We start from the raw sequence: 14,302 nt of genomic DNA, 5'->3' as shown, positions 1-14,302 counted from the left end.
GTTACCTATTTTCAAGTACTTTATTTAAACAAGATGTTTTTAGTTACTGTGTAAATTTTTTTCTTAAACTGTTAAGTATATTATTATTATCCCTAGTCTATAAAGGAGTAAAATTAAGGCTGAATCTATGTACTCATGCCTCGTTTGCCACTGAGAGTGACTGAATGGTTTGGATGAGGATAATGGTAAAAATGAATCTCCTTAGGCCCGGGTTTGGATCCCGGGCGCGCACCGATGCACCACTTCTCCGGCCATGCTGAGGCTGTGTCCCACATACAGCAACTAGAAGGATGTGCAGCTGTGACATACAACTATCTACTGGGGCTTTGGGGGGAAAAATGAAAAAAATAAATAAATAAAAATTACAAAAAAGAAAAAAAAGAATCTCCTTAGCTCCCAGCCTGGGTTGGAATGTAAGTTTCCTGAAGATAGACATCTTACGTGTCTTCTTATAAGAGGCAGTGTACCCAGCATTTGGAGCTAGACCTCACTCAAATATGAGAGCAGTGATTCTCAAGTGGGGACGATTTTGCCCCCCTCCAGGGGCTGTTTGGCAGTAGCTGGAGATAATTTTGGTTGTCAGGATTGCTAGAGAGGAGGTGCCACTGGCATCTAATGGGTGGAGGCCAGGGGTGGGCTGCTAAACATCCTATAATGCACAACACAGCCCACCCTTCCCCCCAAATGTCCAAAATGTCAGTGGTGCTGAGGTTGAGAAAGCCTTTATTGGATCGATGAAGGAAAGAATGGGTGAGGGATATAAAAATGCAGTGAATTGCGTATGTTAATTTGACCAGCAGAGGATGCTGCCACTCTAGGAGGTAGGTTTAAACCTGTTTTACTGTTTGGTAAACTCATGCCTAGTACAGTTAAAGGGATTGACCAAGGAGACTCAGATATTGGTGGGAAAATAAGGACAAAAATCTGGTTCTTTTGTTGTAAATTGCATGGTTTTTTTTGTTGTTCCTGTTCCACATGGTTCTTTTTATCCTAGTGGGGAGAATTAGTTTAATAAACTGGAGGGCCTTTTTATTGAATACATACAATTTCTTTTTGGTTCTTGAACTCTCTGGAGCTAGGCCCTCATTTCCCCTGGTCTTGGGTTGCTTTTTCTGCCTTTTTCTCCCATTACGTTGCTTCATCCTATTGAATTCCACTTTTAAGCAAACATTGCCTACAGAACAACATTTATGAGATTCTATTATTATATAACTTCATTCCTAACAATATACACATTCTGCCTGAATGTGATAAAGTGATTATCATAAAATGGCAGATGCCTTGGGAAATTTGAAAGTTAGGTTGCTGTTCTTTTCCCCTATGTTATTTTTAGCAACCGAAAATGCAGTAATTAGGATTACATTGACACTTTTTTCTGGTGATGCACCAAATGGGAGAAAACTGAGTTTTTTGTTTACCTCCATTTTTGCTGCCCGGTTATGGTCCAAGCAAGTGTATTTCTTTCAGCATGAGAGGTAATACGGTGTGATGGTCAAGAGCGTGGCCTCTGGAGCCAGCCTGCTGGGTTGGAGTCCCAGCTCTGTCACTTAACGGCATCATGGCGCAAAGCTGAATATAGCTTCTCTCACCAAAAAAGCTGTTGCCCTTGAATTCATCTCACTGCAAGTAACCCAGCCACCTTACTGGATGGGAAGTTGGAGGTGGAAGAAGGGAAATACCCTAACCCCCAAAATACTAGGCAAAACCTCCAGGGTCTGGGAGAAAGAAAAAGATGTGCAGCAGACATATGCATGACATCTCCCTTTTTCTTCTACTGACTTGAGGCCCCTTTTTCTTACTTTTAGTGTTTTTAGAGAGCTAAATACCAGCCATCTGATTGATTTCCTGTCTATTTAGACCATAATTTTGATTTCCAGCAATGTGTTCATTACAAGTTTCCCATTGTGAGGGGACAAATGAGCTAGTTTGTGAAGTTTTTAGTAAAATGATTTTTACCTACAAGAAACCTTTAAAGTCTGGAAGTTGGAATGGGACTTTTGGGGAAGAAAATGCCAGCTTAGGTGAATATTATGCTTTATAACCCAGATAGAGCCCAACAGGTGGCAAAGAGAGGTAGCTCAAAACATGTTGGATGGGAAGTTGAGAGATACAGTGACTCAGTGTAATAAATTTTGTATGGGGAACTTGTCATTTTTATTACTGCTTCCTTACCATTAAGAGTATTTAATACTTATTTTTAAGGCTGCATTGCCTAGCTAGACATATGGCAATGATATAAGTAGCTTGTAGAAGATATTTAGCTACAAATTTATTTTTATTGGAAAAGAAGTGCTCTCTGTGGTTTTTCTAAGCATTCTCATTTTTCCTCCTTTTCTTTTCAGCACCCTTTAACTTTCATTTTCTGCCAGATAACCATTTTCCTTCATTGCTACTTCCTGCTGGTCCTCATTTTGAAACAAACCCAAAGGTTTACTTTTGATTGCCTCTTCTTTCTCTTTATTTAGGCTGTGGTGTAAATTTTATTTTTCTTCTTTAAATGAGAGTGTAGGGGATGAAGGGGAGGGAGAGACAAAATAAGAGAACAGATTACTCTTCACTACTGCTTTAAGTTTTAGTTTCCTTGTCTACAGTTGTCATTTTGTGTGTGTCCGTCCTGCAGCATCGTAAATTGTATGTAAGGTAAAATGGGGGGATAAGATTGATGCTGTTCAAGGGTACAAACTTGTAATGCATAATAATAAGCCATAGAGATCTAATGCACAGTATATTGAATATAGACAATAAGAGTGTACTGTAATTATGTAATGTGATGAATATTGCTACATTGGCAATCATGTTACAATATATAAATATATCAAAGTAACATGCTGTACACCTAAAACTTACACAATGTTACATGTTTAATCAGTAAAAAAAAATTGTAGGGGACATAACCTGTAAATATATTTTTGCATCGTTTTGTTTTTTAAGTTGTTTTATTGAAGTGTAATTGACATACAGTAAACCACATATATTTATAGTGTGCATTTGGATAAGTTTGACAGATGTATATATCTGTGAAGCCATCACCATAATCAAGATAGTGAACCTATCCATCACCCCGTAAAGTTTCCTCATGGCCCTTGGAAATCTCTCTCTCCCACCCTTCCCTTCTCGTTTCCCCAACCCTAGGCAAACCACTGGTCGGCTTTCTATCACTCTACATTAATTAGCATTTCCTGTAACTTCATATAAATGGAGTAATACAGGATGTTCTCTCTCTCTCTCTCCCCTCCCCTGCTCCCCTCCCTCCTCTCTCCCCCCTCCCTCTTTCTCCCTCTTTCTCCCCCTCTCTCCCCCTCTCTCTACCCCTCTCTCTCCCCTTTCTCTCCCCCTCTCTTCCCCTTCTCTCTCCCGCCTCTCTCCCCACTCTCTCTCTCCCCCTCTCTCCCCGCTCTCTCCCCCCGCCACGTTCTTTTATTACAAATAATGCTTTGTGTACAAAAACCATAGTGTACAAATCTTTGAGTGAACATAGGCTTTTATTTCTCTCAGGTAAAGCCTAGGAGTGTAATGTCTGGGTCGTATGGTAGGTGTATGTTCACCTTCTTGGGAAACTGACAAACTGTTTTTTCCCAAGTGTTAGTACATCTTTACATTCCCACCAACAGTGTACAAAAGTTCTATTTCCTCTACATCCTTGCTGACTCTTGATATGGTCAATCTTCTTAATTTTAGCCACTCGCACAGGTGTCTGATGGGATCTCATTGTATTTTTAATTTGTACTTCCATAATGACTAATAATGTTAAACCTTTTTTTGTGTGTTCTTGTTTGCCATCTATATATCTTCTTGGGTGAAGTGTCCATATCTTTCACGTAGTTAAAAAAATTAGGTTATTTGTCCACTTACTATTGTGTTTTGATAATTTTTTATATATTTTGGATACAAGTCTTTTCTTAGATATGTGCTTTGCAGATGTTTTCTTCAGTATATATTGTCTTTTCATTCTCTTAATAGTGTCTTTCAAAGAGCATTTTAAAATTTTGATGAAGTCCAATTTATCAATTTCTCTTTTTATGGACCTCGTTTTTGGTGATGTACCAGAAATCCTTGCCTAATCCAAAGTCACAAAGGTTTTCTTCTATATTTTCTTCGAAAAGTTTTATAGTTTTAGGTTATGATCTATTTTGAGTTAATTTTTGTCTAAGATATGTGATATAGGATCCAAGTTCACTTTTGAACATGGATGTCCAGTTATTTCAGTACCATTTGTGGGAAGAAGTGTGCTTTCCTCCCCTGAATTGTCTATTGAGATGATCATACAGTTTCTGTTTTTTAGTTTGCTAGTATGGTGAATTGCATTGATGTTTTGTTTTAATATTAAAGCAGTGTTGTATTTCTGTGATAAACCTGACTTGGTCATGATGTATTATCCTTTTATTTATCTCGTTGAATTTGAGTTGCTAACATTTTATTTAGAATAGTTGCATCTATATTCATGAGTAATATTGGTCTGTGTAATTTTCTTGTCTTTGATTTTGGTATTAGGGTAATTCTGACATCGAAGGATGAGTTAGAAAGTATTCCCTCTTATATTTTCTGGAAAAATTTGTATGGAATTGGTATTATTTCTTCTTTAATTGTTTGGTAGAATTCACCGTGAAGCCATCTGGGCCTAGAGTTTTCTTACTGGCAAGATTTTAAACTACAGGTTCAGTTTCTCTAATAGATGTAGGACTATGCAGGTTACCTGTTTCTTCTGGAGTGAGCTTTGGTAGTTTGTATCTTCAAGACATTTGTGTGTTTCCTCTAAACTGTTTAATTTGGGCATAAAATTGTTCATAATATTCCCTTATTTTCTTTTTTTTTAAATTTTTATTTATTTATTTTTTCCCCCAAAGCCCCAGTAGATAGTTGTATGTCATAGTTGCACAGCCTTCTAGTTGCTGCACGTGGGACGCGGCCCCAGCATGGCCGGAGAAGCGGTGCATCGGTGCACGCCCGGGACCCGAACCCGGGCCGCCAGCAGCGGAGCGCACGCACCCAACCGCCAAGCCACGGGGCCGGCCCCCTTATTTTCTTTTTAGTACCTGTAGAGCCTGCAGTGATTCTGTAGTCACCTTTATCATTCCTGACATTGATAATTTGTGTTTTCTCTCTTTTATTTCCTGATTATTCTGGCTAGATTTGCCAATTTTATTGATTATCTCAAAGAACTGATTTTGGATTCATTTGTTTTCTCTGTTGTTTTCCCTATTTCATATTCATTTCTATTTCAGTCATTCTCCGTTGTTTTTCTATTACTCGTTTCCTTGATTTCTGCTCTGATCTGTATTTTTTTTCCTGTGCTGCTTATTTTGGGTTTCATTTACCTTTGTTTGGCTCTTTAAGGTAGAAAGTGAAGTCATTGGTTTGAGACCTTTCTTCTTTTCTAGTATAGGTGTTTAGTGGTATAAATTTATTCCCAAATACTGCTTTATTAACATCCCTTGCATTCCAACATGTTGTATTTTTATTTTCATTCAATTCAAAATACTTTCTAATTTCCCTTTCTTTGGGGTTTTCCAGATATTTTTCTGTTATTGATTTCTAGTTTACTTTTTATTGTTATTGGAGAAATACCCTGTATAAGTTGAACCCTTTTAAATTTATTGAGATTTGTTTCATGGTCCAGAATATGGTTTATCTTGGTAAATGTTCCATGTGCACTGGGAAAGAATGTGTTTTCTGTTGCTTTTAGGTGGAGTATCATTTAGGTGAAGGACATACCAGTTGGGTGAAGTTGGTTGATAGCTTTGTTCAGATGTTCTGTCTACTTGTTCTGTCGGTTATTGAGACTGAGAGGTATTTAAATCTCTGGCCAGAATTGTGGATTTGTCTATTTCTCCTTGTATTTCTACCAGTTTTTGCTTCATGTATTTTGAAGCTTCTGTTATTAGATCCATTAACATTTATGATTGTTATTTCTTCATGATGAATTGATCTTCTTTATCAATATTAATTGACCTCCTTTATCCCTGGCATTTTTCTTGGCTTTTGCATATGTTTTAATTTTTATTTTATTTTATTTTTTTGCTGAGGAAGATTCGCCCTGAGCTAACATCTGCTGCCAATCTTCCTCTTTTTGTATGTGAGCTAATGCCATGGCACGGCCGCTGACTAGCGGTGTAGGTCTGTGCCTGGGAACTGAACACAGGCCGCTGAAGTGGAGCACGACAAACTTAACCACTAGGCCACCAGGGCTGGCCTGCGTATGTTTTCAATTTTTGTGTGTGTATTTGATTTTTTTTAAGTATTCGAAGAGGAATTTCTGGGTTACATGATTTAAACCCTTGAAAGGTTTTTAATATCTTGCCAGATTGCCCTCCAGAAAGGCTGTACAGATTGATACTTGTCAGGGGCTGTACAGATTGATACTTGTCTAAGTGTTCTTTAAATGTTTATATATAGAGTTCAGAGATCTGGTCTTTTAAAATTTAAGATATGTATAAAGGTTAACTGAGCTGTAGCATTCTGTTGACCACAGGAAAAAATATACTACCATTTATATAATCTGTTTTATAGAAGACGAAATGATGTGGATAGTTTTTAAGTTGTCATCAATTTTTTATTTCGTATGTCTCTTTTATTGTTTCATAGGCATAAACCAAAAATGGATATTGTATTTTGATAATAGAGATGTAAGAAGAGAGGATTTGATTTCTTTAAGTTCGTTTAATCTTTTCTATTTATTTTTTGTGGCATCTTCAATTAATATCCTAGAGGTGATTTGCACAATTATATGCTTATGCTTATATTTGGTTGAACAGAATGTTTGACTTTAAATAAGATAATGTGTGGAAGGAAGTTTATATATAAAATCAGATGTTTGTAAAGGTACTTTCCAGGATTAAATATGAAATTCTTTATGCTTAGATCTGATAGGGATTTGTGGCTGCTCAAGCTTTGATAGTGCCTGGTACAGATTACTTGATAAGGTAATCCATTTGAGTTATGTATCTTTTTGATATGTAAAAGTATTCCCTAGGGAAGTTTTACACATTAACTAAGAAATGCACAACATATTTGATATCCTTTTATAAAAAGTGAACAGAAAGAGAGTGACCTGTTTGGATTCGTTTGGTAATTCTGAGCTGTCCTTTTCATACAGGAGTCTTCCGGAACCTCTTATGACCTATGAGTTACATGGAGATTTCATTGTTCCAGCCAGTAAGTATTATGTAGAGGTGCACAGAAACGGTTTTGTGGTTGATAGTGCGTATAAGCTAAAATTTCCATATGAAAAATTTAACAATGTTATTGTAATCTGTGTTAAAAATAGAAATCAGTTTAGAAGATATTTGATTTCTTTATCCTTTTAGAAGGTGGAAAAAGGGACAATTAGTATATTCATTCATTCATTTTTCACAAACATTTATTTATTGCCTGCTGTGTGCTAGTCACTCGTAGATACTGGATATGGAAAGCCATGAAAGGATTTCTGCCCCCAGGAGCCAATTCTCTAGCAAGTATTGGGGCATAAACGCCTCTCGCTGTATCATAAAATATATAACAGCATGAGCAAAATGCTGTGGGAACACAGAAATATTTAACTTGCAGCAGGTTGGGGAGATTAGCAGATTTGGAGAGATTAGCAGGTTGGAAATAGCTTCACATGGAAAGATATTTAGATGGAAATTACAGGCAGAAGGAATATCGTGAGATAATGCCAAAAGCCCACACAATATTTGATAGAGAGTGAATTATATGTGATAAAATGTTAAATTAAAAAGGCCTATAGTTGGTAGAATTTTAATTTGTGATTAAATTTTTGTGTGTCATATTCATTTGAAGCTTTCTTGTTCATTCTCTATCATACACCTCAGTTTTAATATTCGGCACATGTTGTTTAATCATCACAGTCTTCTGGAATACGCTGGTGTTAGATATTTAATAGTTAAGGAAATGAACGTTGAGACTTGTTAAGTAACTTGCCAGATTATAGTGATCTTTATTTAAAATTCAAAACCTCAGATCCCCTGGCTAAAACCTACAGTATTGGTTTTCACAGGTGCACTGACAGTAGCTATAATTGTATTTTCATTTCCTTTTATTTTTTTCCCTTGGATGTATTCCATAGTTTAATCTGTTGAAAAACTTAGAGCAATCTCTTTGGGTCCTGTGTTACTGCTGCCTGAACATTGCTTTAAATGTTATCTTCTTGTGAGGTCTTTGCTCCAGCCAGTGTCAAGGTTCTTAGGGTGTTGCAGAAAGAAGCAATGTGTAGGCTCAGTTAGACTACACATATAAAATAGGCTTTCGGAAAAGGCAGAAATATGGTTCCATTAACTTTTGTTTTCATGTGGAAGAGGATTTTTTTAAAAAAGAGAATTTGTGTGATCAAGGAAGTGGGGGAAGTTTTCTTGGCAAAAACTCAAGCAAATGCTTAGTTGTTTTGATTTCTTCCCTGTGGCATTTTTGGCAAACCAGAGAGAGAGAAATTAAACTCTAGTTGGAGGACAATTGTTTCATGTTGTTCGCCTTAGAGACTGGAAAAAGCAGAAGAGTGCCAATTTTAATCTAGAATCCTTTGAGAATGGGAGGAAGATAAAGTGATTATGGAAGAAGGTTTTAAATTACCACAAGTTAGTATTGTTATTATTATCATGCCTTGTAACTGAAACCAGTGTGTTGGAAATTCTAATATCGATGTATTTTACCAAATGACATCTTCCTAAGAGATAGGAACTTAACAAGTGGTAATGAAGTCCCTAGTGGTAGGAAATGAGTATAAAGAATTTGTTGAGGCTATCCTTGAACAATGTGGTAGGAAAGACTGTATAAATTCAGAAGGTATCATCACCTTCTGGACCAGTACCTTGTGTTTTGCTTCCCAACTTTGTGGAGATGCTGTAATAGTCTTCACAATGATTTGAATAACAGGCCTATTCCGAAGAAATACTGTAGCTACTGTAATTATTGGCATGTATTTGCACCTAAGTGGAGTTGTGGTTGGAATGGGGCCTGTAGATACCTTATTTAATGAGAAAAAGTACATGTATTAAATGGGTGTACTTTATAGGCCAACATTTATAATGTAACCTTTAATTTTTTATTTGACTCTCTTGTGAGTACCCTTCTCTGTACTCACTGTGCTTCTCTTAGGAAAGAGTGTGGGAGCAGATCCTCTAATCTTTTGCATATACACTTTCAAGTATTGAATAAAACAGTTATAGAAATCAGGTGGTCAAATTAGTCTCCCCGTTTGAATATTGTTGGAGAATTGGGATTGGGTTTAAGCTATCATTTTCCATTAACAGTAGCAGAGATTACCTTGTTTTGCTGAAGTGTCTGTTAGCTGAGCTAACTGCTAAAATTATCAAGCATCAAGCATCCCAGTCTTTGTTACCGCCTCTCACACCAGGATGGAAACTAATTTTTGATTCTTTTCAGTTGAGTGCGATGGTTTCCATCTGTTCTGTTGTGTTGAGATCGTCTCTTCTACCCTTCCTGCCTGAGAGTTCTCTGAAGGTTTCTCCTAGGTCACTGCATTTTCTCTCATCAATTTCTTTCCTATAGAAATCTGTGGAGAACGTGTGAGTTAATTTCTGGAATTTATGATATAAATATGAATGTTTTTTCCTCTGTTGTCACCACAAAAGGCAAATTTTTTGTTCCTCCTTGTGAAAAAATGTAAGTTTGCTGACTTGCTGTTCAGTGTTGAGTGCTTTAGGAAATGAATTTGAGAAAATTAAGAGACTTAACTAAATGCTCTCAGCTCAGAGAGTTAACTAAAATTGCTAAAAGGAACTAGAGACCATCTCTATGAAAACTGCTCCTCTGTTTCTCTTTTACTGACATGCACAATACTTCACTTCTGACACTTATGGTCATCAAATATGTGGGTTTTTTTCTCACACCAACCAATTCTTTGACACCAGCTGAGTGTCATACAATGCAGTTCAGTTCTGATTCTGTCTACCTGGAGTCAGCATCAGATCCCACAAGTTAAGGACTCAGTCCCACAAGACTGCCCCCCACTTCAATCACCAGTCACAAATCCCAGGTTGTCCCCTGTACTTCTGACTGACCGGCTGTAAATCAGCGTTCCCACAACCCCCATCTTGGATACCATCATTTGCTAGAATGGCTCATAGAACTCAGGGAAACACACAATTAATGTTTACCAGATTATTATATAAGAAAGGGCCTGGTAAAGGATACGGATGAACAGCTAGATGAAGAGAGACATATGGCGAGGTCTTGAAGGGTCATGAGTGTGGGAGCTTCTGTCCCTGTGGAGTTGGGGTATGCTATCCTTTTGGCATGTAGACATGTTCATCCAGAAGCTCTCTGAATCCTGTATTGTTGGGATATTTATGGAGGCTTCATCTTGTAGGCATGATTATTAACTCCATTTCCAGCCCCTCTCCCCTCTCCAGAAAATGAGGAGTTGGATTTGAGAATTCCGAGCTTCTGTTCATGGCTTGGTCTTTCTGATAACCAGCCCCCATCTAGGAGCCTATCAAAAGTCACCTCGTTAGAACAAAAGACATTCTTATCACCCAGGAAATTGCGAGAGATTTAGGAGCTTGGTGTCAGAGGCTTCTATCACCCAGGAAATTAGAGAGGTCTTAGGAGCTCTGTGTCAGGAACTGGGGTCAAAGACTAAATATTAGAACAAAAGATTCTCTGTGCACCCCTGTTTACAAGCGTTTTAGGAGCTCTGTGTCAGGAACTGGGTGCAGACACCAATATCATATCTTTCTTATTATTTCACACCATCCATCTTGTGAGAGAATATAATGGGCATTTAGTAGAGAAATTAATGAGATGAAAATGCAATTTATGTGGTCTACGCGGGAATGCAAAAGATTGTGCCCACCTGAGGAGGGCTGGTAGGCAGCTACCTGGATGTGTTACTGCATGGCATTTATTACCATTAGAATGTTGTAGTCCACGGTGTGAATCTCAGTGTTTCAGGCTCAGAGTCCTTGGTGTATTGGTAAGAACTGACACATGCTTCAGGGTTGGACTCATGTCAGACTTAGTTCGAAAATGACAACTAACGCCTAGGTGCCTGATATGGCATCACACAAAAAATTTCTGTCACTCGAACCAGAACACTTGTCTTTCTGTGTTCAGTATGTTTTCTTTGTGTAGTAAAGTTACCTGGGAAGCAAAATCATAAACACAAACTTTAGAAATTTACGATAAGAAATATAATTATTATAGGATCCAAGGCACTGGTGTTTGCCTAACCAGAATGTTCTCTCCTTGTTGCTTAAGCTGCATAGGAAGCAAGACAAAATCATGTGGTCTTGGTAGGGAGGGACTCAGGAACCTGGAAATTAAAGGATTGAATGCTTAATGACATTGAGCTATTTTTGCCTGATGTCTTCATTTCCCAGTAGATAGGGTCTCCCACAAAAGAACTGGAATACTTAATGTCTATTAAGCGAAGCCCCTTGTCCCTTGAGAAGTGCTTGGATGGTTACTGCTAATGCTTTCCTAAAATTACAATATTATTGACTTATGGCATTTAAGTATTGAAATAATTTAACATTTATCTGCCTGTGTATCTTTGATGAGCTCCAGTAAGCTATGATCATATCTTTTTCAGTCTCTGTTAGTTGGCATGGCATCATAAACAGATAGACATTAAGTGTTGTGGATGCTGATTTATAGTTTCACAATTAAAAATGCTTTTGCTCTTTCAGTAAACTCCAAATTTCCTGGCATATGTCAGGAATTTGGTGTTATGATTAATTCAGTATCCTCGATTTAAAAAAAATTATGCCTTTCATTCTTTGTCAATTTACATTAATTAAAATATAATGAAATGCATATAGCATAAACAACTGAAGATAATTTATCTTAGAAAACTTCTTTTTAAGTACCTTAAATTTATTATTACGTTGTAGCCACATGGAAATGCCCATTAACAGAAAGCTCTGATTAATGTCAAACAAAATGGATAAAAAAGTAGTTTTACTTTAAAAGCCTTACTTCCAAAAATTCTTCTTTTTGGAAGAAGAGGGAAAAAGCAGACTTGGAAAAAATGTGTGTGTGATTTCAAATGAGATGGGAGTGGGCTAGTGGGAGAGAGACTCAAGAAAGGAAGTGGAAGGTTTTGACTCTGTTTTTCAAAACTGATTCTACTATTTTTAGAAATGAAGAACCTTATTCATAGAGGATGGGAAGCTATTTCTCTAGCTTGTGTTTCTGAATAAGTAATCCAAAAATATTAAAATTAGGTTTTCTTTGGAAAAAGATGATTATTTTTTTTGTTGTTTTTTTTTGTGAGGAAGATCAGCCCTGAGCTAACATCCATTGCCAGTTCTCCTCTTTTTTGCTGAGGAAGATTGGCCCTGGGCTAACATCCTTGCTCATCTTCCTCTACTTTATATGGGACGCCGCCACAGCATGGCCCGACAAGCGGTGTCTCAGTGTGCGCCCGGGATCTGAACCTGCAAAGCCTCGGGCTGCCGCAGCGGAGGGCGCGCACTCAAGCGCTACGCCACTGAGCCAGCCTGAGAAAGATGATTATTGATGACAAGATGGACACAAGTTAGAAGTAGCTTTTTAATGCAGAGTTTTCAAAAATTTTCAATTTTTGAATGTACAAAATTCTTATCGTAGGCAGTTAGCCTTTTATTCTTTTGTAATTCTTGACTATTTTTCAGAGTCTCTGCTTTAATTTTATTTTTAAAATCAAAGCTGTGAATTGAAAATGTTACTATATTTTTATTGCTTTCATTTTTCTTGAGCATTGATTTAATAAGGCATTATCTTGGTTTTAACTCCAGATTAAACCCTTAATTATAATTGATCACCTAACTCTTTAGATAGTTGTACCTTTGTTTTCAATGACAAATGTAGTCTGTATCTAAGAGTCTTTTTTTATGTAATAAGATTTGATTATTTGTGTTCTGTTTTATCATGTGCCTTTTCATTTCTTGGCCTTTTGCTTTTCTTTTTAGCAACAATTGTGTCTTGTGTAATAAAATTTCATTCCTCAATCTCAAACACCACTGCTATTGGAAGTGTAAACTGGAACAAACTTAACTTTAGAAACATTGGGCACAACCTAAATGTTCATAAAATTGGTGGCGTGGAGCTCCTATAACTTAATGACATGGAGAGATGTCCATGATATAGTAAATGAACTAAGCTCTTTGAACATTTCATTACAAAGAAACGAAGGAAAACTCTGAAAGGATTAAACCTAAAATTTACTAGCTTGTCTTAGGGTGACATTTATTATGGGAAATATTAATTTAAGTGAAATTTTTGTTGAAACATAAGAGAAATATGCACAAATAAAAATGTACAGCTTAATGAATTTTCACAAAGTGAAGACAGCCAGGTAATCAGCCTCCAGATCAAGAAATAGAACATTATCAGAACCCCAGAAGCCCTTCCTCACACCCACACGGTCACTATCCACCCCCGTGACATGTGAGCACTCTCCTGATTTCTGACAGCATAGGTTGGGGTTGCTGTATTTGCATTTTGTGTAAATGAAATCAAACAGAATAGACTCTTTTGCATCTGGCTGCTTTTGTGTCTGGCTTCTTTTGCTCATCTTGTGAGATTCATCCATATTGAGTGAATCGGTAGTTCATTCACTTTCATTCAGTACAGTTTTCCATGTATGAATGTATTACAATCTATCTGTCTCTTCTGTTGTTGATGGACACTTGAGTTGTTTCAGTTTTGGACTGTTACTGAGAACATTCAAGTATGTGTCTTTTAGTGAACGTTTATGTCCATTTCTCTTGGTTATGTAAGTGGAATTTTGGCGTCGTGAGGTAAGTGTGTGTTCAGCTTTAGTAGAGTTTGCCAAACAGTTCTCCAAAGTGGTTATACCCTTTAATTTTTCCCACCCAGTTAGTGTATGACAGTTCCAGTTGCTTCGTATTCTTTTTTTTTTTTCTTTTTCTTTCTTTCTTTTTTTTTTTTTTGTGAGGAAGATCAGCCCTGAGCTAACATCCATGCCAATCCTCCTCTTTTTGCTGAGGAAGACTGGCCCTGAGCTAACATCCGTGCCGATCTTCCTCCACTTTATGTGGGACGCCACCACAGCATGGCCTGACAAGTGGTGCGTTGGTGCGCGCCCGGGATCTGAACCCGGGCCACCAGTAACGGAGTGCGCGCACTTAACCGCTAAGCCACGGGGCCGGCCCCGCTTTGTATTCTTGCCAAAGCTTAGAATTCATTTAAAGCCGTTCTGATGTGTGACTAGTAGTCTCTTATTATGGTTTTAATTCTTTTTCACTGATAACTAGCACCTTTTCATCCATTTATTGCTCATTTGGATGTCCTTTTCCATGAAGTTCCTGTTCCAATCTTTAGCCTGTTTTACTTTTTTTGGGTT

At 37.4% G+C, this 14,302-nt stretch overlaps 1 protein-coding gene across 3 annotated transcripts in view; it reads left to right on the top strand.

Moving 5' to 3' along the window:
- Nucleotides 1–14,302, top strand: part of ARHGAP10 (Rho GTPase activating protein 10) — a 291,557-nt gene that overhangs the window by 179,705 nt on the left and 97,550 nt on the right. For all 3 annotated transcript variants that reach the window (XM_087437555.1, XM_004420900.3, XM_087437556.1), the window contains exon 16: nt 7,094–7,152. In XM_087437555.1, coding sequence (XP_087293681.1) covers nt 7,094–7,152 — 59 coding nt within the window. The remainder of the gene's footprint in view (nt 1–7,093; nt 7,153–14,302) is intronic.

This window comes from Ceratotherium simum, chromosome 12, assembly GCF_057802395.1.
Source record: "Ceratotherium simum simum isolate JZ-2026a chromosome 12, ASM5780239v1, whole genome shotgun sequence".
In the NCBI taxonomy this organism is placed as follows: Eukaryota; Metazoa; Chordata; class Mammalia; order Perissodactyla; family Rhinocerotidae; genus Ceratotherium; species Ceratotherium simum.
Note: the sequence above shows the minus strand (reverse complement) of the source record. Positions and strands in the feature narration are given on the sequence as shown.